Below are 27,626 nucleotides of genomic sequence, written 5' to 3'. Positions count from 1 at the left end.
CTCAGGACTAGGAGGGCCTTCCTTGGCAAGGAGACCCAGAGTTTGAGGGCAATCATTGAGAAGACCACCTATCACCCAAACACTTCAGGTGTTGAGGGAGCAGAAAGAAGGGGCTCTCTCAGACTTCTTACAACCCAGACAGGCTTGCATGGGAGAACACAATCTTTTAGATAACCTTAGAAGTGGTGCACTTGAGTCCAGAAAGCAAAATGAGCTTTGCCCTGTATTTACATGCTCAGTCTGAGAGCTGTCCTGAAGGGAGTTATACTGCAGAGTCCCAACTCATATGTTCTTTAATAGCATTCCATTTTTTAAGTAGCTGTTCCTGGTTCCATTTACGATAATATTTTAGTAGAAGAGGGTGGCTAATAAAAATGGGTAGTTATATGAACATTGGAAATTATGGCAGTAATGCACTTTTTAAAATAGCTTTTCCAAGCTGTAGCATAAACTAGCTTAGACAGTTGACATTAGAGCTGAAATAACATATATCATGTGCTGCCACGATGAAGCATATATGAGCAGTGAGGAACAGATCTCTGCAAGGCCTGCTGTACAGCACAAGATAATATTTTATTTCATCTTTCCACTATCAGAAATATGTATTTTTCATTAATGTACACAGGTCTTTTTCACTCGACTATTTATGCTCAACAGAGAGTATACAACTACATTTATTTATTTTGTGTCAGAGGGAGATATCAGTTATTTGTTATTTTCTGTTCATTGCAAATTTAAAAGGTAAAGGGCCCCCTGACCATCAGGTCCAGTCGTGTCCGACTCTGGGGTTGCGGCGCTCATCTCGCTCTATAGGCTGAGGGAGCCGGCGTTTGTTTGCAGACAGCTTCCGGGTCATGTGGCCAGCATGACAAAGCTGCTTCTGGCGAACCAGAGCAGCGCACGGAAACACCGTTTACCTTCCCGCCAGAGCGGTACCTATTTATCTACTTGCACTTCGATGTGCTTTTGAACTGCTAAGTGGGCAGGAGCTGGAACCGAGCAACAGGAGCTCACCCCGTTGCAGGGATTCGAACCGCCGACCTTCTGATCAGCAAGCCCTAGGCAAATTTAAGTAATAGCTAATGTACAATGCCCTGGTTTATTGATTGACATTTGAGTCAGAGATTCATGTTTGGAGAAAATTGTGAATCTCACCCTGTGAAAACTCTCAGAACAGTGATGTAGGTGTGGTCCCGAATTATTCCTCCCTCCAAAGTTTTAGATTCAGTGTTCAATAAATGGTATAGGATATGACTTTCCCCCCAAATATGTTGGTCTGAGGCTCCAGCTGTCTTTGATGGACTGGCATGCTTGCTTATGAGAATATCCAGTGAGAACAAAGGCTGTGATGTTCTCATATCGATTTTAATTATCACATGATGGTAACTGCTAATGAGACCTGGCAGAGAGTTGGTATAGAACAAATGGAAACATTTTCTCTATTAACATGAAGCTCGGGAATATTGAATGTCTGTTTCTTTCATACTGGTAAGTAAGGTTTTCAGTTTAAATGCAGACATCATTGTAATTGCATCCAGACCTATATATTTTGGCTTCATATAACTTCAATAAGACTTGCTCCTTGTGTAGTATTTCAGGCCCAGTTAAATTACGCTAGGATGATTTAGTAAGATGGCCATTAAAAGCAACAGCTAAAACAATTTTAGAATAATTAGCTTTTATTTGGCTAGGTTGAATAGTGCTAGGCTGTTTTATTTGGCAATTAGAAGGAGCAGGTTATTAAAAAGCACCTAATCTATGAACATTTATATCCACATGTTAAAATAATACTGTAGATAAAACATGTTAATAAAAGTATATTTTTTCCTAATGCATTGTGGGATAATGAGCTGCATTGGAGTTTGTTATAGGATGGTTGTTGTTTTTTAAATGCAGAGCATTGTTGTAACTTGACTAATGAAAACAGTTTCCCATGAATATTAAATAAGTAAATGGAGGCCATGGAAGAACTGGGCCTGGGTCCAGTGTGTGTGTGTGTGTGTGTGTGTGTGTGTGTGTGTGTGTGTATTTCTGTAGAATCCAAGTATGTAATAGCACTTCTAAGCTTAACCATCCAACCAACCATGGCAGCCGATATGTTCTGTGTAAACCTACAGTGGAACCTCGGTTTATGAACACCTCGGTTTACGAATTTTCAGTTTACGAACGCCGCGGACCCATCTGGAACGGATTAATTCACTTTCCATTACTTTCAATGGGAAAGTTCGCTTCAGTTTATGAACGCTTCAGTTTATGAACAGACTTCCGGAACCAATTACACCCATGCTTCGGGTTAAGTACGCTTCAGGTTGAGTATTCCGTGAACCCGTCTGGAACAGATTAATCCACTTTCCATTACTTTCAATGGGAAAGTTCACTTCAGTTTATGAACACTTCAGTTTAAGTACTCCGCAGACTGTCTGGAACAGATTAATCCACTTTCCAGTACTTTCAATGGGAAAGTTCGCTTCCGTTTATGAACGCTTCAGTTTATGAACAGACTTCCGGAACCAATTGTGTTCATAAACTGAGGTACCACTGTACTACTATAGGACCTTTAGAAGGAGTCAGTGCAGGAAAGGCACATTAAGCTAGTGGGTACCAAACCCAGGTTCTGGAGAATCGCAGCTTTTGTTTCTCTTTCTCCGTTTTAAAAAGGAAGTCTTTAGCCCTTATGGTCATGAATATATACTTGAAAGTGCTAACTAGGGGTGGTGGCAGGGGGTTTCTTGCCAACTCTAAAGCCCTGCTGGCCAGGGTGGAACGTGGGTGGAGGTGGTGGTAGTTCTCCACTGTCTTGTGGTGCCAACTCCAGGCTAGTGAAGTAGAGGGCCCTGGATTAAACCCTTTATGTACTAGGAAATGGGCTGGCTTTTTATCCAGCAGATCTGTGGCTGCTCCTGCCTCGCCATGCAACACAGTTTTCAAGGACTTATGATAGGGGTCAGCAAACTTTTCCAGCAGGGGGCCGGTCCACTGTCCCTCAGACCTTGTGGGGGCGGGGCTGGACTATATTTTGAAAAATAAATAAAAATGAATGAATTCCTATGCCCCACAAATAATCCGGAGATGCATTTTAAACAAAAGGACACATTCTACTCATGGAAGAACACACGGATTCCTGGGCTGTCCATGGGCCGGATTGAGAAGGCAATAGGGCTGGATCCGGCCCCCAGGCCTTAGGTTGCCTACTCATGACTTATGATAACTTCTGTCAGCAGCAACACTGCTGGTGGGCAGGGTGTGCTCTTCTTTCCACCGTCACAGATCAGGGGTTAGCATTGGTCTGAAGATATGTGAGCAAAGTCTGCAGAAACACCGTGAAACTGAATTGGGTGTTGAATTTCTAGTGTGGTGGAGGTTGAAGCTACAGTCTCGGGGATTTTCAATGTACATGTAGGTTTGCTCTCTGCACAGCTCGAGAAAATCCCCGTTAAAGTGTTGAATATGCTTGCATGGAACTCAGTTGTATAGGTAGATACAAGATGAAGCCAAAGAACGTCTCTGCCTTTCATGCAACATGTAGCTCTTTGGATGAGTGACACTTGGCAAGAAACTGACAGCTAGAGAGTTTATTCAGAAAGAATGTACGGCTTTGCTAGGACCTAAAGTACCACAGCAGTGATTAAGTGATTACTCCAGACATCATGCATTGACGGAGTGCCAAGACCTGACAGGTGCCAGGTTGTAATCACAATGTAAACAGCTGCTAAACTAGCACATCTTCGCTTGTTGTTGCAAAGATGTCGGTTTTCTTAGTGCATCTATTAACCTCAGAAAAGGTAGAAGGACAGGTGCTCGAGAGGATACAGAAATACTGGGAATTACTGTATTCCAATCCTTTTCTCATAGCATAAAGGCCTTCGAGTTTCTCACACAACTGAATAAAAATAATTCAACTGAATCCAGATCTGTTGTGTAATGCACCAGTTAACAGTTCTACTGAAATGTCTTCTAACCCTTCCAACTATGATTCCATGGTATGATATGATGTAAAGCTAACTTTGTTAATGACACTAATATGAACATTTTGCAGCAACTGAAATGCTGATGGAAGACTTGGTTGCTGCTGCTGCTATTATTTTGTTGTGTTGTTGCCATTATTAGTAATGAGACTGCTTGCGTATCTTCACAGGTTATGACAGAGGATGGATGGAAAATCAGTTTTTGTTAATAGCCAAATATCTTTTCTTTGCAGGTATAACACCTTACCAAGCAGAAGAACACTTAAAAATTCAAGATTAGTGAGTAAAAAGGATGATGTCCATGTCTGCATCATGTGTTTACGTGCCATCATGAATTACCAGGTAACTAAACTTTAGTTCCTTTGGTAACTTATTTCAATGGGATGGATTGTGTTCCTTCCCTCATTAAAGGAAGCAAGTGTCCATGCTTATAAAAATGTAGTGGACTGAGTCACGTGGGCACAAAATAAAGCACTATAACTGAAAGCTTTGGAGAGAAAACAAAAATAGTGGTTATCCCTGTGACACCCACTACTGATAGTTATTAAAGGCTTGTCTCTAACTAAGTCATAAGCATAGTAGATTGAAACAAATAGACTTAGATTATTCATGTCCATTGATTTAATTGGGTCTACTAGGAGTATGACATAGTAATATAACGCATGGTACGTTTTTGGCAGATCAACCAAGCATTCTGCAACTGAAACTGGGTAAAAAAGTTGGCATTAATTCCTGACACAGTCAGGATGCATTCTTGGTTGTATTAATAGTCAATTGGTAGGGGAAAACAAAGCAGACTTGGATTGACCCTGAGCTGAATTGGACAACCTACAAACTGCTTTGGATTAAGGTGGATTGCTTTCAAAACACCAAATCAGAATTCAGACTGAATCTTGTGGTCAGTCTTATTTAGATGTATAGGGTTGCCATGTGTCCTCTTTTTCCATGACAAGTCTTCTTTTTCAGGGTAAAATTTCTTTCCGGGTAGATTTTTAAAATTTGCCAAAATGTCTCTGGCTATACTTTCTGGATAGACTTAACTGGTAGCTGAAGACTTGCTTTCTTCTTCTCTTCTCCTGCCCCCCTCAGCAATATATCACAGCCTCTATAGCCTACCTATAGTAGGGGTATTTAAAAGGAGAGTTGTCATAGTGTCCTCTTTTTTGCTTTTCAAAATATGGCAACCCTAATGTACAAACATCATATAGATACACTTGCCTGGATTGTCTCTAATTCCCAGTTTAATTCAGTTACATTCAGTAGCAAACTTGCGCTCGCCATCAAGAAATGAGTGAAATTGCCCAGGTTTGCTGATTTTTAATAAAGATAACAATGCATTCCAAACACTGAACTCTTAATTCCATTTTCTATTTTAGTACGGGTTCAATATGGTCATGTCGCACCCCCATGCTGTTAATGAAATTGCACTAAGCCTGAACAACAAGAATCCCAGGTAAAAGGCTCCTCTTTTGTGTTGGGAATTTTGTGTGTGGTGATGATTAGTTTTTCCTGCTTGAAGTTGCTCTCTGCGAGAAACCCCTCGTTTGCATATGCTACAGTCCTTGATTAATTCCTCCTTCAGCTGGTTTGCTTTAATCTAAAGTTGTGATCGCTTAACTTGACACAAACAACTCTATGACCCGCAGAGGTGCCGAGCGTTTGCAACATCTTGCTTGAAGCTAATAGCAGGGTCATTCTTTTGAAGCAGCAGCTGAATATTAAAGAAATATTATTCTCAGATGCCGTCACATCCATCTTGCGAAAGCTGAGTCATCACATTGCTCTAATTGATTTCTCCCTTCCTTCCTTTGCACAGAACAAAGGCGCTGGTCTTAGAACTGTTGGCAGCAGTTTGTCTTGTAAGAGGAGGGCACGAAATCATTTTGTCTGCCTTCGATAATTTTAAAGAGGTAGGTTGTTGTTGTTTCATCAGAGAGTGCCTTGTGCCTTGCACAGCTGCTTTGGATAGGGTTTGCCGGAGCTTGGCGGCTCATCTTTATTTCATGAGGCCCAGCCTGAGACTAATGTAGCTGTTCATATATGTGCATCTTGGGGACACATTTCAGCATGTTTGTCTCACGCCACTTCTAGTATGGCGAACATTAGCCTCCATGTGCAAATTAGTTTGTGACACTGGTTCACACTGAATCTAGAAGCAGGATCCTGATTAATGTCAGATCACCGTGGTTCATAATACATAGTATTAGCATCAAGCTTTTATTTCAGTCACAGACCCGCATCAGATAAAACTTACAAGCTTTATTTGTTTGCTTGTATTTGCTTGTATGTTGTTCTTATATTCAATAAATAAAATATTCCAAAAAAAGAAAAGATAAAACATACGGATAAACTGAACACTTAAGACTTTAAAACTGGTAAGGGATAAAAACTAGTAGTTAGAAGGTGATTATATCATTCATAACTTAAAAAGATAAAAACAAGGACAAACGGCTAAAAGCGACTATAAGGGAGGGAGTGTGAAGGAGCACAGGTCTTGCATTTTGGACCTATAATACATAACATTGGCTCACAACCCCCTGCAATGCAGGATTATGCAGCTGTCCCATACGGTGATCTAACTTGCAACCTTGGCCATTATCAGCACCATGCTCCGACTGAGCCAGACCCTACAATTCCATGACTCTAAGCAGTCTTATCTATTTCTCCAAATTTGCAAATAAAATCCTTGACCCATCGGACTGCTCTTTCCTCTATACTTTCCCCTCCTTCCCTCCGTCTCCCTCCCCCTCCCCCCTCCTTTCTTGCCACCTCCCTCTCCCACTCCCTTATTTTGCCCCACTTCCTTCACTGGTAGGGATTTTATTTTCAAAACAAGCCAACATGTTTTGCCCTACTGTTGTTAAAAAACCTTCAGAGGTCAAATTGACAAAAACAGCCCACAGAGTTCTTTGTTAAATATCTCTCTCATTCACATCATTAGCTGCCGCCAGTTAAATGATAATTGGCCAAAACGCATTGGGCTGTTTTGTATCTAAAATCCACATATTTTTAGCACATTGAGTTACGTTTCTTTTAATTTGGGGATCTGTAGTCCAGGAACACCTGTAGGGCCCCAGGTTCCCCATGCCAGGTCTAAATAGATCAACCTAATTAGCAGGTAACATTGTGAAAGACATACTTTACCATTTTATTTTAAATTTTCTGTAGAATTGGGAACTTGGAAGCCCTCTATGGAGATAGTAGTAGGGCATTGACTGGTCCATAGATGGCTGTGGAGTCACGGAGAAGCATGAGGGATGTAAGAAATGGAAATACCTGGAAAATACACACGAAAACATTAAACAGCATGATGTCCAGTGGAACTGTGACTGAACTTGAGCAGCTGCTGACAGAGCAGGATGCTTCCCCAGCTCTCTTACATCCATCCAAGAAATACACATTTAAAATTTATTTCCTCCATTTTTATCCCTCTCTTCAAACTCGAAGGGTTCCCAGAACTGCATGCAAATGAAAGGTTAAGCCAAGAATAAATGCACTAAATAATTATAGTGTGTAGTTATTATAGGGTATAGTAATAACCAATAATTTTGAAGGGGCAGAACAGTAAAACCAACTATTAAAGCCAGAGCCAAGTTAAGTTTAAGACTGTTAATACAGCGGCTAAAATAAATAAATAAAATAAAATAAAATAATAAATGCAGGCCAAACTACACACACACACACCCACACACCCACCACACCACACAATCCAGGATCATTTAAAAAATGGAGGGTGAGCTAGAGTCTTCAGTCTAAGGAGGGAGTACTCTGTGACAGCTCCTGTCAAATAGCCTTTTAAGAATGAAGACAGAAGCTGCTCATTCCCTTTTGTGGGACAGAGAGGTCTGAGCTAGGTAGGGAATATATGAATTGGTGAGTGGGATGCTGTGGGGAGGAGGCGAATGTGCGAGAGAGATTTAGAGTTCTTCTCTGCTGCCATTTGTTGTTTCCATTCGGGGCAGAAGGACCTCCTGTGATCTCATTAGCAAATTGTGACAAAGGCTTGAATCTGCAGCATATTTCCATGTACCAGCTCATTTTTAAGACACACACACACACACACACACACACACACACACACACACACACACACGGTTTTTGCTAAGTTTAGGCAGCAGTGCATGAGGAATACATTCCTTTTGGAACTATAACGCATCTGAGAACCGAGCTGTCGTGGTTCATATAAAAATAATGGTTCACCTGTTTCAAAGGATATAGAAGAGCCTTTGGCACTAAAGGGATTTTTTTGTGCTTTCTGTTTTGTCTGCTCTTGTTTCCTATACTGTTCTTTCATTTTAGTGTAATCCTCACCATATCTACGCAGACATTATTCGCACTGTATTCAATGGGTCTTACTCCCAGGGGAGTGGAATTAGGACTGTAGCCTTAGTTGTCCTTGAGAAGAACGATGCTTCATCCAGTTTGAATACCAGCATGCTCTTTCCCAGTTCCAGGCTTAATAAATGACATTCATTTCAATCCCAGCACATGGTTTGGCCACTGTGCGTCAAAAGAAAGTTCCTCTGCACTACATTAAAATGAAATATGAAGGTCTGTTATCTGATATTTACGAGCAGCTAAATGGGACAGGAAGTCAAGCAGACATATTGAGCTGGTTCCAGTAGTTTAATCTAGTTTAATCCAGCCTCTAAAACATCCTGGGGTACAAAGTTTACAGATATATTGAAGTTACATTAAAACTGGAATATGGGTTGATCTTCACATTTATTTATTTATTAATTTTTAGCATTATCATTTTGTACAGAACAACTCTTCTGAAGAGCAGCTATACAATATAAATGGATGGATGAGTCGGAATTGTTAGCATTCTCTTCAGTTTAAGGGAGGCTGTATTTCTCACTGTGTGTGTGTGTGTGTGCTATATGTGATCAAATTTGGTTCTATTTATAAGAAATGAATTGTAGCTACCATCCGTCATGCAATAAATTGTCCGACAGTCATATTTCAGACTTAACTCTCTCTCTCTCTCTCTCCCCCCCCCCTGCCCGGCACACTTCCAAGTTGGTTGGTTTGCTTATCATGTTATATCTCACCCTTCCTCCCAAAGGAGCCCAGGGTGGCAAACAACAAAAACACAAAATAACACAATTAAATTTTAAAAAGTAATATTTTAAAATGTTTGAAAACATTGAAAAGCATACAGATATCCTAAACCAGGGGTCCCCAAACTAAGGCCCAGGGGCCAGATGCGGCCCAATCGCCTTCTATATCCGGCCCAAGGTCTGAGGGACAGTGGACCGGCCCCCTGCTGAAAAAGTTTGCTGACCCCTGTCCTAAACAGCAAATGATTTCCAGATTACCAGGGACAGTATCTTCCAGACATCAAATGCCTGGATAAGCAGGGATGCTTTTAAATTCCTCCTGAATGTTAATACTAAAGGCAGGCAGGCTCATCTCTCTAGGGAGGGCTTTCTGTAAATGGGGAACTGCTACCGAGAAGGCCCTGTTGTGGACCAGCCTAACGCAGTCTCACAAATTGCCTTGAAAGCTTGAAGAGAGCTCTACTTGTAGAAGGGGCATGCTTAATTCTGCCACTTTTATTTGGGAGGAAAAGCAGCCATACAGAATTCAATGTCTGCGCTCTTATTCTCTCCCCAAAGTGCAGATGGAAGGGAATATTTATGGTCAGGAAACCAGATTAATGCCAACACAAATCAAGAATGTGGCCCTGGATTGGGGCCTCATAGGGCTGAATTCTTTTCGAAATAACAGTGATGGCGTTAAACATGCTTTTTTAAAAACCTGTGATTGAAAGGACTGGTGAAAATGCACCTCATCATGTTCCTTGGTTAGTCTGGCCGAGGCTACAATTCTAAATATGCTGATTTGGAGAAAAAAAATCCATTGAAATCAATGGGGCTTACCAACAAGTAAATGCAGTGTCATGGCATCAGAATTTTGGGCCTGTGATAGAAAGCTGTGAAGGATTTATGTTATTGTTATTGTTATTACTTTTTAGTACTGAGCTTGAGGATCAGTGCTTGGCAAGTGAACTGTGGCTGTTTATTTTTCATTACTTTCCCTCCTGCAGGGTCCATTGTTGAACCCCAGACTCTTACAGAGATTAATAGAGGTTCAAATTTATGTATCGTAACTCAGGAGGAGAATTTTATTGCAAATAAGAAGCCAGCTTCATTCTTATTGGTCAATTGAGCTATTTAATTTTATAAGTAACAGCAGGACGTGTTGGAAAACATGAGCCAATCGTCTTTGCCTGGAGATGTAATCTGCAAATGATGTTAGCCCTCTTGATGTGTGTATTATTTTTATTCCAAAGTATTTTCAGCCTAGTAAACATTAAACAACCATTTACTTAAACAGAAACTTGCAAGAAAACTGGTCTTTTGTTCCCCCAACAATCTGTAAGCTTGCAATGCCAGTCTGGAAGAAACACCCTCCCAAAATAGTACTACCCTGGAGTGAAATGGGTTGATTACACTAGACCATTGTGCTAAGAAGAAAAAGAAGTCATTGTGACCTCTGGGTAGTGGGAGAAAAAGAAAGAAACAGAACAATTAGGAGAGTGTGACTTTAAGGTTTAAACACATAAGCATAATAAAAGTTAGATCATATTCATGGTTGCCTCCTGATTCCCTTGCCTTAAGGAGTTCACTCTGAATTGAATTCTGTGTCTTGTTCTCGCATTTTCATTTAACTCAGAAGTTCAGCAGAGTCCCAGGGCTTTATCCGCCTGTTCCAGTTGTCAATTGGCAAATGTTCTGCAATGTTTAGAATAGCTTGCTGGATGGATTGCCCTGATTGTGTAGAGAATTTCTGTGCCACCACCAGAAATCCCTAGCAGTGACTGGGATGAGCCACAGGAGTTGTCCACCTGATCGGAGCTCCTGTGAGCTCCGGCTGAAAAAAATAAAACCCTGGTCTAACGCAGAAGACCCTTCCTGCCTCAGTTCTTAGGGCCTTCACCAAGATTGTGCTCTAAGCTCTGCTTCCTCTGTAGTGCAGGAATGGGGGAAAGTTTTGCCCTGCAGGTGCTGGTCAACTCTAACTTCCAACACTGCTAGCAAGCATGACCAATTGCCAGGGTTAATGGGAGCTGTAGTTCAGCAGTATTTGGAGGGTCCAATGGTCTCCACACCTGCTGTAGTATTAACAATATGATTGACTCTGACATGGTCAATTCTTATTTCAATAGGACATGATTGAAGGATCCTAAATAAATCTAGGCCCACATGCTGTTCGTTTTGTATCACACAAATCATACATGCTGTAGCAAGATCAATGATCATAATGAGCTTATGCTAATGGAAAAACTTTTCACTAGGTTTACCAACCCTTTTTTTTTTACAGCTCCTGCTTCTATATCTTTCACAGCAACCTAACCTGCTATAATTATACTATTGAACAGTTTCCCTTTCATAGTGGTTTAATTTCTCTGTGTTAAGGTGTTATTAAAACCCAAAGGAGCAAAGCAGTGAAAAAGTTGCTTTTATGAGAATTAACTTGTCTTTGTAAATGCAAGAGCAAATAAATGAGGTGCCAAATTTGGTTACTAAACATGACCCCACCCCGGTTAAATTAAATAGTGATTTTCCATGTTCTTTTGTATTTTAGAAGCTTATAGTGGGTAAGGTTGCCATATTTCACAACAGTGAAAATCCGGACAGAAAAGTTGTTGAACTTTTTTTGTGCAAAATTGTTGAGCTGTTTTTGGCAACATCGCAAAAGAAAACAAAACTTTTCAAGCTATTTTAAAGGAAAATTGCCAAAGGTGACACTGGGTTGCCATATGTCTGGATTTTCGTGGACATTTTAGTGATTTCTGCCCAGACACTGTTTCTGACTGCAGTATTCTGGATATGTGGTATACTGAATATCAGAATGTCTACTTGACTAGTTCAGAACTCCCATTTATTTTGCTCGTTACAAGCCAAGAGGTATTCAGCAGTGTTTTTAGTACTCCCTCTAGTGTACAGATGTATAACAGAACCTCTCTGCAATTCCTTTCCAGGTTTGTGGGGAAAAGCAGAGGTTTGAGAAGCTGATGGAACATTTTCGAAATGAAGATAACAATATAGATTTCATGGTGAGTGTTGTATGTGTCACCTTACGTCACTTTGGATCATTGTTATTGTTTTCTATTAAGTGTATATTTTGCATATAAATTGGGGGTTTCAAAACTTTCAGCAGTGGGCCTACCTAAAGAGGAAAAAGAAGTTTTAAGCTTCACCCAGATTAACAAAGACAAAATGAATATGGGTTGGATGCATAAGTATTCAGCATGAGCAGTCCTTTGCAGCAGCACATTCCACTCCATCCACGAGAGTCTCCTGCACCTCATGATCACCTTTTGGGAGGGCTGCAGTGAGGAGGACAGAAGGGAAAGCCTTGTTTTGTAAGCACCATTTGGAGGACCCAAGCTTTTGGGCCCACTTGCAATGCTAACCCTCGTTTCTAGGGCCATGAACAACTGGCTCCAAGGCAAAGAAAAGAGCAAGACCGTGTGGGGAATGCAAAAGGCATGAGCAATAGGCATAGCTGCCAAGTTTTCGCTTTTCTCGCGAGGAAGCCTATTCAGCATAAGGGAAAATCCCTGTAAAAAAGGGATAACTTGGCAGCTATGGCAATAGGAGTTGTTTCATTGCTCCCCAAGCAGTGCTGCATGCAACATGCTCGTTTCTACTTAATCACAGGGTATACTTCTTTGGTGACCTCTGTGTTTCTTTGCTGTGTTTCCTAATGGGAAAGCTTGATTGGCTCCAGTTATCGGTCCTAGGCTGCAATTTGAAAAATTTATGATTCAGAAAAAGTGCGTAAGCCACAGGTAGCCAATATAATAATCCAGATGTTGATGAATTGCAGCGCCTTTCATCGCCTCCCATTGTCTGTGCTTACTGTGACTGATGGGACTTACAGTGCACAAGTTGTGGAAAGCACCATGTTGATCACCCCGACTTAAAAAGTCAAAGTGATACTGCCAGGGTCTGGGAAGGCTTATTTTAAAGTAAGGAACAGTGTTAACTGAGAAGTGAAATGAAGTAACTATTTGCAATCTACAGCATGCTTATGCCTCATGAACCAAAGCATAGATGGGGAAGTGGCATGCTATTCCTCTTCCTGTTCTACGGACAAATGTTCCACTTCCATTTTACCAGTTTCCTTGTTCCTAGTTTAGTCACTGATCCCCCACATCCCCTTTTACTGAGAGAGAAAATAGACACTGAGAACAGACAGCACAAGTGAACTATATGTTCCAGCATGAAATTAAAAGGCCACAATTCTGGCTAACAAGATAAGTTTGGCCACTGAACCCACCTGTGCCCTGTTTACCACTGCTGAAATTTCTATGAAGGCAGCAGGGTCTAGCACTTTAAAAAGGTGTTCTCTGGTGTGAGAAGACCAACTTTGGATCATTTAGGCAATGCAATACTTTAAAAATTCTAGATGCTGCTAATAAGGAAAGGCTGGTGTTTGGCAGCAGAAGCCACTCCTCTTTCTCACAGCGAAGGAGCATGTGGGAAGGAGCAAGGCACGGTTGTCCTAGAATCCTCTCCAATCTCATGCGCTGACCAACAGTGAGCAAGGGTCCCTTCATCAGTGTTCCAAAGCAAGAAGAGAGGTCTGCAAAGGCAAGTGCTCCGTCATTGGGACAGCAGTATGTGAACCAACCCTCGTATAAATTAAGAATACAAGATTAGTTGCATCACCTAGTCCAGCATCCTACTTTCCACATTGGCCACCCAGATGTTTCTGAAAAGTCCACTAACACAGAATACCAGCAGTCCTTCATGTCCTCTTCCATCTGGCATTCAGAGGTATATTGCCCCTGAACCTGGAGATTCTATTCCCCTGTGAGCCATGTTTGACAGGTGGGCGGGGCTTTCCACCTGTCAGTCACAATGACATCAGGTGCCTGTGTCAGCTGATTGTCACTTGCCAAGTGTTGTGTGTAGTGCAGCTTTGGCTCTGCTTTGTCTTTTCCTGCCTTGCATCTGACATCAATTGTAGGGGCAGGAGGGTGTGGCTTGGTCAAACAAACTCAAAGACTAAATGAGGAGACCTGGTGGTCCCAAATAGGTGGAGATGGCATGGCTGGCTTGCTGTCAGATTTGTCCCTAAGTGCTAGAGGAGGGAGAAAGATTGTTTTCTGCTGCTCCAGAGAAGCGGACACGGAGCAATGGATTCAAACTACAAGAAAGAAGATTCCACCTAAACATTAGGAAGAACTTCCTGACAGTAAGAGCCCTTCGGCAGTGGAATTTGCTACCAAGGAGTGTGGTGGAGTCTCCTTCTTTGGATGTCTTTAAGCAGAGGCTTGACAGGCATATGTCAAGAATGCTTTGATGGTGTTTCCTGCTTGGCAGGGGGTTGGACTGGGTGGCCCTTGTGGTCTCTTCCAACTCTATGATTCTATGCTTCCCCCGAAAGAGGTGGCTTCTCACCAGCAGGGGAAAGCCTTTGAGCCACCTCAGCTGGCAGTGACATTGAGCTAGGGATATCCAATGACACTTAGGTGTGCTATTCTCTTGACCTTCCCCTGGATCTAAGACTCCTCTTGGGATTCCTGATCACCATCCCCAACTCATTAGGACCTTTCCCCCAGGTTGAACTCCTCCAACCCCCGCTCTCCACAAGACTCATGATAGTTTACTAGACTGTTGTGCTAACTCAAGTGGCCTTTTCATGCATGGTCATATGATATAGCGTTCCTTAATCAACCGTGTAAGCTGCCTGCAAAAGGGAAGTAAGAGATAAAAAAAAACCCACTGTAGAATATTTTTTTACTTTGTTGGGTAGCTAACAGACTGATCATCTGCAAGGAGGAGAAAGTGGTGACGTCTGGTTGACTCAACAGCCACAGGGCTCTTTTTGTCATGAATAAAGCCCACAAGTTCAGACAGTGAGCACAAGTGGTTAGTTTCAGTGAAGAGGGTGGAGGGGAACATCGGACGTGGTCTTGCAGTAAGTCAGCTGATCCATCTAGCTCTGGTTTGACTGCACTGCCTGGCAGAAGCTCCTTGCAGAGATCTTGCAAACACAGCCTGTGGATGCCAGGGATTTTGAATGATCGCATTTCCTCCAGGATTGGGCTAGAAAGGAAGGAGATAAGCAATGGTAGGGCCCAGGCACAGCACTGGAGGCTCATCCATTAGAGTGAATAGAACCCGCCCCAACAGCCTCAGATCACACTCTGCCAACCCCCTCCTGCCTCCTCTTCCTTACTTACAACCAGTCTGGGACACACTGGCTGCCAGCTTTTTCCTCCTTTGTCTGAACTCCTTTATGAAACTCAGAGGAGGATGGAAACAAACCTAGAGTTAGTTGGCTTCGTCTGCCATTGCTTCTGGCTCCACCTGCTGTTGGTCAGCCTGTCTCCCACCCTACCAATCCCTGTAGGCATCTGGCACCACTGTGTGGCAGAGACTCCAGAGAAACGAATCAAAGAACATCCTGTTCTGATAGGCACTAAAGGTAAAAGATTCAGCACAATAGAAAGCAATATAAAGACAGGCAGGGATCACGGGTTTCAAGAGAGAGTTCACTGTTAAATTAGTCCCAGCTGAACCGCAACTGTAGGTGCTTTAAGCAGAACTGGTTACTAAACCCTTTCCTGTCTTAGGGTAGTATAAACCGTCTGCCTTTTGCAAAATAGCAAGAAGCATTTCTCCTTAGAGTGCACTTTTGAGATCTAATTTTGCGCTACATCTGGGAGACAAGACTTTTGTTCATTATGAATAAAGTTTTGGGTCATTTACATCATGCCCCCACCTTCCCCCAGTGACATAAAATAAAATAATTATGCAGAAGGAGCCACTTGAGAATTAATGGCACATGGGCAAACAGATCAGTTATGTCTGTTGCCATCTGGTGTTTAACAAGATCTGCATGTTGCTAGAAACCACCTGTGGGACGTGTGTTTCAAGAGGTTTGGGAGAGGAACTAGGTTGAAGGGGAAAAGAACCAGTCTCTGGTGACCTTCCACGGTTTGTTTCTGAGCCCGTCTGCATTGGGGGAACCCTTTCTGTTCCTTGTATTTTGCTGGTTGCTTATTAGCAGAACAGAAGCCATATTTGTCATAACAGTGTAAAAAATGGGTCAAGCAAGGCTCCACAGCACTTATTGAAACTTGAGCAACTGAGACCCGATGAAAACAGAATGATCACTCTAAGCTGCTGACCTTTAACTTGACATGACACCTGGGCAGAAGAATGGGAAACGCCCCTCCCAAAAGCTTCCTGAAATAAAGAAAAATTGAAAATGCATTCCTAGACACTGTGAAGTGCCATTTTAAAATGATCCAGGTATTTTGCTACAGTAAACTATAGCTCATGATCCTTAAATATGTGCCTCATTCATGTGGAAATGAATGTCAGAGCATCCATTTATTCAGTCCAAATAAATTGTTCTTGCAACGCTGGTTTGTATCAATCAGATTTTGGATTTGTAGCTGGAATGAAGGGAGAGAAGTAGAGATATTAATGATGGAAACTTTAAAACTTGGTCACACCTTTGTGAATTAGTGTCTGAAACCATTCCACCACGTTTGGATCAGATAGTGTTTTTATTTTCCACTGCTGTAGCTCTATCTATATCTATCTATCTATCTATCTATCTATCTATCTATCTATCTATCTATCTATCTATGCATCCATCCATCCAGGAAGCAGGGAAAAGGACTTCTAATGGGTGACTTCTTTTCAGTCCTCTGTTTTTTGCTTGTGTTAACACTACTCTCCCTATCCCTGTCCCAGTTCACGGAATGTGTTTAGCCAGACCTCTTTGAAATGTTCAAGGTGCTGCGTTCTGCATACAGTACCATATTTGTCTGGTTACAGTTCCCATTCTGAAATGCACACCATTCTAGGCACAACATACACAACAATTGGGCAGAGGAATTGCCATTAAAGAAGAGCTTAAGTTTGTAGCATACTCTTTTGCCTGTTGAGAGTGAGCCCAATGAATTCAGTCAGTGGGATTTACTTCTGAGTAGACATATTGTAGGACATCTCCCCTTCTTCAAGACACATGCTTCTTACTCAGAAAACTTGATTTCTATTTTGTCAAGTATAATTCATTCCCCACAAATTGTCAGGCATAATCTTGAGATGGTCTTAAGAAATCCGGGTTGTATACAAGGCAGCAAACATTGCCGTACATGATTTGTCCCTGTGCAAAATGAAGGGTTAGCACTACCAGTTTCCATTTTTTGATGGTTCTTGTTTTACAGGTGGCGTGTATGCAGTTCATCAACATAGTGGTTCACTCAGTAGAGGACATGAATTTCAGAGTCCACCTCCAGTATGAGTTTACTAAGCTAGGCCTGGATGAATATCTAGATGTGAGTACCGCCTGCTTTGGCTTGTTTTGTACTTGGATATGATTATGCTGAGAATTCATTGTTACTTTCTGTGTTAAAAAGAGCCATAGGGAGTTCTTTGCTTTTACTTTAGTTTTTTTTAAACAAACAAACAAAACACAATTGCCAGACATTGGACATACTAAAATAAAAAGCTTCTCACAAAGACAATCCAATGAATAATCAACCACCATCAATACACCCCAATCCACTGCTTGAGGTCTTTATCAAGGGGAAAAATGAATGTTTCTCAGTTTTATCCACCTACCCTCCTCCCTTAGGGGTCACCCTTGGATGAACTGAATTATATTTTCCCATGTCGTATACTTTTCCAGTATCTTATACTTTCCCCAAAAAGGGAGTGCAGCTCTCAGTCCACAAAAGGTTGCCCACCCTGTTTGACCAATGTTTCCCATGCCAGTCTTTCCTTAGAAATGTCCATTATGCCTTTAGTGCTCAATGAGTTAATGCATGCTCCAGCTGCAAACGTCAGTGTCACGGGCTCCTTATAGCAAGCTATTCCTTGACTGCCCCGAGCCATGCCATCTTCAGAAAAAAGGACCAAATTCTCTCGCAGGTTTCTGCTGACCGTTGCCTTGTGAGCTGCTGTTTTTTGCTTACTGAACTTTTGAGGCTGCAACCGGCCCCAAGTAAATGCCAGCCACAAACCTGGAAGAAGTCAGGAGGCGTTAGTAGAATCGCCTCTTAACGCTGCATTTTATGCATGGCGACCACGCGCTTGCAATGCCAAGAAAATGTGAATGAAGCCAGATGCTGTGTACACCTTTGTGCCAACAGAATGCTTCTGCTACAGTGCACCTCCACTGCACTGACCTTACTGCTGAAACAACTGGATCCTTTTCAGGAGTCCCGGCAACTCAACGCTCTCTCTGCTCCCCCGACTTCTCTTGCTCCCCCCTTTCTCCTGCTCATTCTTTTGAGAAGCAGAGCGACATATACCACTCAGACCAAAACTGTGCTAACTGTTGAGGATTCTATTCATTCTGCATCCCTGTGGTTCAGTTGCAGGAATTATACAGTGGTTTCCTTCTTGGCAGCTGTGAGTTAACCACAATTGTGGAGATAGAACAAGCAAAGGATAATATGGGCGTAAGTGAGAAACTACCGTCAAGAGGAAGAAGAAACTTCAGTTGCACACTTGAAATCCCCCACTCCAGTGTCATTATAATATTGCTAATTTCTGCTTCATTATGTTGTTACCCATTCCTCTCTCTGGAATCCCTTGTCTTCCTTGAGTTTTGCACACATTTTTAGCACTTAACATAGGAAACTGCCTTATACGACCAAGTCAGTTATTTGGTCCATCTAGGTCTGTATTGTTTGCACTAACTGGCAATGACTCACCAGTTGCTCTACTGGCCTGGAATTTCTCTGCCTTCCATAGAGAAGCGTATCAAGACCCAGTATTTCATCTAGCTCAGTATTGTCTACACAGATTAGCACTGGCATTTCAGGGTTTCAGACGCCAGGGATTGAACCTTGTGCATACAAAGCATGCACTTCATTACAGAGTTATGACCCATCCCCTAGAATCCATAGACTTTATAATGGGACACCTGAATTGTTTAGAAGGACAGTTAGTTTTCTCAGTGCTGTTTTTCTAGAAAAAGAGGTGCATGAACACCTTCCTTGTTCTCTCATAATGGCAATGGTGCCCATCTGAGAGGCGCAGGGACTCATTTCCAGTGAGTTCCGGCTTGGGAGGAAAAAGCCCTGGGTTTTCTTAATCTCCTCATTGCAGCCAACCTCCCTAAGGCAGGTTGAACTGTGATCTACAAAAACGTGGTTTGTTCTTCCAGTGATGTTCACCACGTGCAGCTCGTAATTCTGACCTGGGGGTGGGGAGCTAGCCAGTTCCTTTTCATCTCAGAAATGGGGATGTCCATAATTAGGTTTGAAAAGCCAATATGAGAGCTGCAGCTGATATTTAATGCTGTGTTGGTTAAATTGCTTCCTATAGAATGAAGTCTAGGCTTGATGTATTGCAATCACATTGTCTGAACGTTTGCACCGATGCTGTTATATAAATTATAAAATAATACTGGCCTCTTAACATAAAGCAATGGGCTTTGGTTGGGTTTATACAGCAAAAGGAATATCTTTTTATTACTTTTTTCCTCTTGCACCTGCTATGAATTTGTGGGTACCAATTACAGTTAAGTTCTTGTGTCCTATTTCTCCATCTTGAAGTGTTTTTCATTCCTCTCTTCCCATGGTGCTCTATTATTAGGAACTTTTAACATGGAGACAGATTTTTTTTGTTGTTGCTTAGAATTCAGCTGTTCTTGCTGCTTTTTGGCTTTGTTCCATTGTATAACATAGTCAAGAGCTTATTTCATGTATTCTGACAACAATACTTTATGTTCCATATAATATGCTTCTCCTGATGCTACAGTGCAGCATGGGGATTATTTTTCACATTTAAACACTCACTTACTCACCATCCCAAGCTAACCCTTTTGAGTTATTTTCATTCAACCTTAGGCTAACAACCCCTCCCCGCTGGTAAGCTCAGTTCAACAAGAAAAACACTTTTGCTGGTAGGGAAATGCCATAACAGCAGTGCTCTTAAAATTCATTACACAGAACCTCCTTTTAAGTCACTGTGAATAATGTGATGGATATTTTTAAAAGTAACTCAAACAAATTGCTTTTTTTTTGGGGGGGGGTTAGTGGCAATTTGGAGTAGATCACATTGCCAATATTATGCATTTAAACTCCCCAACTGAACAAGATGTGCATGGTTAACCTTGTTATCCAGCAGAATCAATGGGAATTGGAGGAGGGAGAAAGAGCAAGTTTCCATTCATGGTTTCCATTCATGGTTTGTTACTTCCATTCATGGTTTGTTACAGGAATGGTGGAGGTGTGAAGCAGGGACTTCGGAGCACTGTGCACCCATTTGCTGCTCTTTCATGTTAAACCATAGTTTATTTTCAACTATGGCTTACCTGAACCCAGGCCTCCATATATATTGTTTTTTATTAGTAACAATGAAATCAACCATTTTAGCAACATGTAATGGTGGTGGAAAACCTGACTTAATCAGTGGTGCTAAACGATGCTGTGCCCCCCTGTCCTCTTTTGATCTTCCAGAAACTGAAACACACAGAAAGCGATAAGCTGCAGGTGCAGATTCAAGCTTATCTGGACAACGTGTTTGATGTGGGAGCTTTACTTGAAGATGCGGAAACCAAGAACGCTGCCTTGGAAAGAGTAGAAGAACTGGAAGAAAATATATCTCATGTTAGTATTGGCGCTTTAAAATGTAGATGTTGGGGGATCTTTCTGGAGGCTGGTTTTTATTTGGTCATTCGATTATTTATCTGGGCATCAAATTGTGATTACAAATGCACTTTATTTCGTTTATATCCATTTCTACCAGTAAAGCTTTTGGTCTTCTATTATTTTTATTGCTACCTTGAGAAGCAAACACACACACTCTTAAAATATAGAGGAAAGGCTAGTTTACCTGGATAATTGGTTTCCATGTGATTTAATATTTTTAGTTCAGTCTGCAGTGCTATGCCTGCTTTTATCTTGGCAATGTCACGGACAGCGTGCCTGCAAGACATCATTAAACAGACACTCTTAATATTACTAGGAACTAAAGGAGGCAAATTCCTGTTAAAGCACAAGAGGTTTGAGCAATTTCTGTCTGGAAGTTCATTTAGAGCTGGACTGAAAAAATGACCTTGGGATTTTAGTCTTGAACTTCATTTTTTTGTCCCTGTTCCAAACTGACACAAATGTGGAAAAAAATATTTACCTGCTGTATAGCATGCAGGCGCATGAAAATGATGTTCAGTTTGTGGATTTCCCAGAAGTGCCTGAGTGATTACCATTAGGAACAGGATATTGAGATAATGGACTCTTTGCCTGATCCAGCAGGCCTGCTTCAGCCTCCTAGAAGAGATTTTCAGAGGGTACAAGGGTCTGAAGTGGGGGTCTGGAGCTCGTAGGAGCAAAATCTGGAACCAGATCTCATAAGGTTACAGCAGGCTTCCTCAACCTCGGCCCTCCAGATGTTTTGAGACTACAATTCCCATCATCCCTGACCACTGGTCCTGCTAGCTAGGGATCATGGGAGTTGTAGGCCAAAAGCATCTGGAGGGCCGAGGTTGAGGAAGCTGGGTTACAGCCTAAGTAGAAGTGGTTGCATACTCCCAACTAGAGTTTTAAAACTTACACAAGCAATTTTGTTAGAAAATGTTTTCCCTATTAGGTCCAACTTCAATATTATTAAACTGCATTTGGGTGTGGGTGTGGGTGATATAGAGCCAATGGTGTTATATCCATATGAATGAAAACTCCCTATATTAATATTGCGTGTGTGTGGTCCTTGTTGTTCTCTGATCATGTTATTGACTCAAAACAGCTCTGGAGTATTTAATTTCAGCTGAATTACAATTCCAGATGGAATCACTTGGGAGAGCAGCTTGACCGAGAACTCTTGTTATAGGTTGGGGTGTGTGTGCTAATTTACATATAAATTGCAAATTCCATGGACACATAGGGGAAAAAAAACACAAATAAGCAGATCTGTGTTTCATACCATAAAAGTGCATGCATAAATCTCTGTAGCTTCCAAGATATACAGTACTGTAAGTGTTTGCAAAGCATAGCTTACAGATTTAAAAATGTATTAGCTGCAGGGATCATGCTGGAATGGGGTGGTGGAGGAGTAGATGTCCCTACTTAAGAATTATTTGATTCTCTAGTTATAAAGGCGAAAAAGGCTGTGTTGTGGGTATTCCAATCTGAAGTACTTGAACATGGCATCACTTCTGCTTGTCCCATGCCAAAAAAGTATGGCTCCGGGTGGTTTCCCACTTGTCCCTTGCTTTTAGGCATGGATCCAAGCAGTTTTGTCTTTGCCATGCTGCTTTCCCCCGGAAAACCCACACTTTGCATGCCCAGGCAGAGACCCCCCCCGACCCCCGAGAGACTACCAGAAGGAATAATGACTCGTGACAACGTGTTATGGAATTAAAATTGGCCACAACTTTATTAAACCTTTCAGATGTAGGAAGACCTTGGCTTAGGCATTGGGTGTGTATCCCTCCCAGCCCCCCAGCCGGGGAACTGAGGCTCCTCAGGGTTAAATCGATCCGGGGAGGGTGCACTGCAAGACGCTTGTGTATGCAGGCAGCCCCCCCCCCATTTCCGACTCCCTTTCACAAAACCCCTTTAATGGGGAACCCTGGAATCGCTGCCGTGGGGTGTGTGTGTGAGTCACCACTTCACACACACCCTCCCCCATTTAGGGAAGTTAGACTAAAGGGTTCCGCCCAAGGCCTAAAACCGCCACCCAAGACTGCAAATTCGCAGTCTTGCCGTCAAGACTACCTACACCTGAAAACCCATTAGCAATCCGACAACCATTCTTGTAGGCCATTCCTGATGTCATCCCGCCAAGGTTCATTTCCTGAGGTGGTGAGGTGCACTCCGTCGGGTCTGAAAAATTCAAATCTGTTGGTTTTAATGTTCAAATGCTTCACAACTCGGCCTCCGATACGCAAGATTGCCAAGCGAATGGCCCTGTTAATTTTTCCCACCACGTAATACAACTCAAGCAGACCAGAGGGAAGACTGCCCATACACGGTCCGCTCGGCTGGCCCCACCCCCACAAGCCGCCGATTGGACAGTTTAAACCAGGGTTTGGAGGGAACTCCAACCAACTGCAACGACAGGGAGGCGGGCCAGCCCAACCAGCTGGTGAGCCCCACGTGGCCCGGTGGTGCTGCGCGTCGCAAAGGGCGCCCACAAAGGGAGGTGTGAGCATTCATTAGCGCTAAATCAGAACAAATTGCAATCAACGGAAAACTCAGTTGCCGTTTGTTCGGATTCAGTGCTAACCTGCTGGTTCCCTGGGGGAAAGTGGCAGGGCAAATGGAGGTGTGGATGGGCCCATCGTCAATTCTAGCCTCCCATCACTATATAGCTCAAATGTAACTATGGTGTTCACAGCTTCTAGAAAAATAAATGGAAGCTGGTTGTTTGAGTAATCCATCACTACCGAAATGGAACTTTGACATCTCTCTCTCTCTCTCTCTCTCTCTCTCTCTCTCTCTCTCTCTCACACACACACACACACACACACAGTTACATGGGCAACTCCCACAGCTTTTGACAATGTAAATTCAACACTAAACCTATTGATCCATCACAAATAGACCCTATGATTGTAAAGTTTATGCATGGTTCCTATAGCTCTGGCAAGGGGCTTGTTCTTAGACATTTACAGCATGAATAACTGAATGATATGATGTTTATTACAATACATACTGCATGGAGTCACCACTGTGAATGAATAAGCTTTTTTGCCAATTAACACTCCCCACCCCATTCCTTTTATGTCTAGTTATCAGAAAAACTGCAAGATACAGAAAATGAAGCTATGGCAAAGATTGTGGAACTGGAAAAACAACTCATGCAAAGGAACAAAGAACTGGATGTCGTTCGAGTAAGTATACCGAGTACAGATTGTGCTGCTCAGAGTCAGAGTGCTCACTGGATGGTCAGCCAAGTTGCTCACAAGTATGTTAGACTCTAAAAACATGGAATCTGCTAGATTCACTGTTGCCCCCACAATTGGCTACAGTTCAGTTTACTTGCAGTCTACAGAAGTGTTTTAATCCCGAAGTTTGTGGGCACCTTGGATCGATGAATGGTTTATAACACTTGGTTCCTTTCTGTGAGTCTCTTAGGATGGAATGGGAGGACAGGAAACCAGCCAATATTCTGTAACTGGTATCTTCCACCAGAAGTCAGGCAATCTGACCCAGAACACTATAGGATCTTATTGGGTTAATGGATTGGGTGTGCCATATCATAGAGTCTTCATTACCCTAGGAAATAAACCTTTACAAACTTTCTGATATAGCCAGTTTGTAGCCATGACTGAGGTTCTGTATCCAACTTATTAAAGAAAACTGCAGTTTGGATGAAGATAAAGTGAGAAGTGCATTTGCCGCCACCACCATACATTGCCTGACAATGACTCAGCTGGGAATCCCGTGTTGTGCCGTTCCTTCAGTTTTGAGATGATTCTGTATATCAAACACATGCCAATTCTTTACCCCTGGGCTCTTTTTGCAGGAAATATACAAGGATGCAAACACACAGGTTCACACGCTGAGGAAAATGGTCAAAGAGAAAGAGGAAGCTATTCAGCGACAGTCAACGCTGGAGAAAAAGATCCATGAACTGGAAAAGCAAGGGTCCATTAAAATTCAGAAGAAAGGAGATGGTGATATCAACATTCTTCCTGTTGGGGGGGCTTCTGGGACATTGCCCTCAGGGGCAGAAGCTGCCACGGGCACTTGTGGAGGATCAGCTTCTGGCTCTGCACCTTCGGTTCTGTTGCCCCCTCCACCACCACCCTTGCCGTTGTCAGAATCAGAATCGGAAGCAGGTGAGAAATGTTGCAGAAGAAATGAGATTTGCTCAACTTAAGGTTGTGGGGGTACATCAGACCATACTTTGTGATGACCACACATGAAAGAGGCTGGGACCCAATCCAGAGAAAGCTGGATGCAGTGAATCAAGTGGAACTTAAGTGTTCACTGGCTATCTTGGCATCTTACGTTAAAAATATTTACTTAGAAATTAGTTCCCTCAAAATCAATAAGGTCTACTCCCAAATAAATACTGGCAACTTTATGATTAGACTGTTGGTTAAGTGTGCCAAATTGGCTCTGGATTACACCCTATGTCTTCATCATCATGACAATTTAGTGAACTTCATAATAATAATAAAAAGCAGTGGCAGTATTACTATAAGTAGTTACTACTACTACTACTACTAGTAGTAGTAGTAGGTATATGACACAATGCAGAATAACATAAGCATGAAAAGGGAGTGATTCCCCTACCCTGAAGGGTTTATCTAATCCTATTCTCAACTTCCATCCTCTTCACTTTTGCTGAACTCGCCATCTTGTGTTTGAGGTCCATTCTACACATTGCATGATTTGCAAGGGTCTGCAAAATAACATCTATTTGGCAGCTTCTCTGCTCTGCAGGCACAATGTAGAGCAAAGTTCCACCATGTGGATTGCCTATAGTTGAGAGAACTCCCTCGGGGTGTGGGAGGGAGGCGGACATAGTTTGGTTGAATACTTTAAAATGCTGTTTTGTCTTTTTCATTTATCAGTTCAAAATGGTCCTGTGACACCGGCAATGCCTCCTCCCCCTCCACCGCCTCCTCCCCCTCCTCCCCCACCGCCTCTTCCTGGCCCAGCTGCAGAAGCAGGGCTGGTCCCTCCAGTCCCACCCCCACCCCCACCATCAGCACCTCCTCTTCCAGGAACAGCCTCCCCTACAGTCGTTTTCAACTCAGGATTAGCAGGTAAGAAGCAGCCAGCATTGCTGGCATGCTTTGCAACTCCTATACACATTACAAATACAAAAATTGTCCTTGGTTAAAGAGGAATAAGTCAGAATGGATGTTTTGAAAAAGTGCTCCAAGGTCTTCATTGCTTAATGAATCAAGGTGTCACAGTGCTGCAAAACCTTAGTTGCAGCAGTGAATTAAAAGCAAAATAACTTTCTAAAGAAATGACAAGAGGTAAGGTGATGGCCTATTCTCTGTGAAGGTTTGGGGAAAGGCAAGTTTTTTGAAACTAAATCTGTGTGTTGTTTTGCTGCATCTGCTCAAAGGAGAGATGGTGAGCTCCTGATGGAGCCGATACAAAGGTTGAACACTTAAGAGATTCCCGTTCCCCGTCCCCCCCCCACCATTCTGCAGATTATGAGTAGCTAGCAGAAAAATGCTTTGATTTTATTGAATTGAGGCTTGATACAGTTGCTACAATTCCTTCATGTTATCTCACTGGTGGTGGAAAAGTGTTAGATGCCTCGCCTCAAACACTGAATCCAAATTGCCAAATTTGGGGTTCTGAAGACAGGAGGCAGGCATCTCTTAGAAAAGTGTGAGTGGTTTGCTAAGGAACTGAGCAAGCGATTGAATACTCATTGGTATTGGACAGAATAGGCCATGGAACAATATGATAATTGTAGACTTAGAAAGCCCGGAGACCCATCCCATCTATCTATCTATCTATCTATCTATCTATCTATCTATCTATCTATCTGCATGCAGGTGGCTGGTTCTTTCTTTTAAACCTTCTCTGATATCTCTTAAAAACAGGCAGAATTTTGGATGCCTCTGTGCCATTCAGGCATTTATTTGGAACAACAGTACATTGAAGTAGCCTCAAGTGAATGCCCACCCCCCTTCCTGCATTGAGTCCAATATCAACAGTTGCTCATCCTCTGATAGTAGAGGTGAACTTGGAAGATGAGAGATTCAATTTCTGGTTCTTCAGTGGCATTGCACTGGTTGTGTAGCTCCAGCCTATTCTTCTTCCAGCCCCTTCAATTTACAACCCTTGGCTTGGTTTTGTCATTAGTCACAATCCTCTTTGCAAGTCTGATGTTCATTCAGCCTGCTAATACTCTATCTGTTGTCTCACTGCAATTAATACAGTTTCTGTTGACTTGAGCACAATTTGGAAGAATAAAAAAAAATCATGAATCAGGCTGGCCCATTAACATCCCTGGACAAAACTTCATTAATGAAGAAAGACCCTCAACATAGTTGGAAAACATTAACACCACAGTTCTGGGTTTGGTCCTGAGGCTGAATCTAGAGTCATTTTTGATGTCTTATTGAAAATGACAGCCACTGGGAACTGAAATGAATTCAGAATAGCTGGGTTTTGGTCTACTGCCTGTATATGAAGGAAATATGTTGCAGGGGGAAATTAAGAAATTAAAAAGAAATTAAAAAACAGCCTGCCAATAGCCCATCTAGTCCAGCATCCTGTTCTCACAGTGGCCAACCAGATGCCTGCTTGAAGCACACAAACAGGACCTGAATGCCACAGAACTCTCTCTCGTGGTTTCCAGCAACTGGTATTCAGAAGCATACTACCTCCCACAGTGGAGATAGAACATAGTCCATCAGTATTAGTAGCCACTGACAGCCTTATCCTCCCTGAAATTCTCTAAACCTATTTTAAAGGCATCCAAGTTGGTGGCTGTCTCTGCTCCTTTTGGGAAACTTGTTGGTGCTTCAGGAAATGAATGCTCCATATATTGGGCTTCAGTAGTTTATTTGCTGGTAAACTAATTCTAGGTTTTTGGTCTTTATGGCTTTGTTTGCAATCTTCCTATACAAATAAGTTGGGTAAAGTGTAGCTTCCAAATAATAGTGTTTACTGCAGAATTAATATGGTACTGGACCATCCAATAATGGATGCTACCTTATGTTTGATACTTAAATGAAATCAGTAGA

At 42.3% G+C, this 27,626-nt stretch overlaps 1 protein-coding gene across 6 annotated transcripts in view; it reads left to right on the top strand.

The window, feature by feature from the left end:
- The window catches only part of FMNL2 (formin like 2), a 194,624-nt gene that overhangs the window by 144,363 nt on the left and 22,635 nt on the right, over positions 1-27,626 (top strand). For all 6 annotated transcript variants that reach the window (XM_035131655.3, XM_035131679.3, XM_035131671.3 and 3 more), the window contains exons 7-15: positions 4,199-4,307; positions 5,342-5,418; positions 5,782-5,875; positions 11,956-12,030; positions 17,173-17,283; positions 20,419-20,568; positions 23,688-23,789; positions 24,425-24,740; positions 25,482-25,676. In XM_035131655.3, the coding sequence (XP_034987546.1) occupies positions 4,199-4,307; positions 5,342-5,418; positions 5,782-5,875; positions 11,956-12,030; positions 17,173-17,283; positions 20,419-20,568; positions 23,688-23,789; positions 24,425-24,740; positions 25,482-25,676 (1,229 nt within the window). The remainder of the gene's footprint in view (positions 1-4,198; positions 4,308-5,341; positions 5,419-5,781; positions 5,876-11,955; positions 12,031-17,172; positions 17,284-20,418; positions 20,569-23,687; positions 23,790-24,424; positions 24,741-25,481; positions 25,677-27,626) is intronic.

This window comes from Zootoca vivipara, chromosome 1 (genome assembly GCF_965207765.1).
Source record: "Zootoca vivipara chromosome 1, rZooViv2.hap1.1, whole genome shotgun sequence".
Taxonomy (NCBI): domain Eukaryota; kingdom Metazoa; phylum Chordata; class Lepidosauria; order Squamata; family Lacertidae; genus Zootoca; species Zootoca vivipara.
Note: the sequence above shows the minus strand (reverse complement) of the source record. Positions and strands in the feature narration are given on the sequence as shown.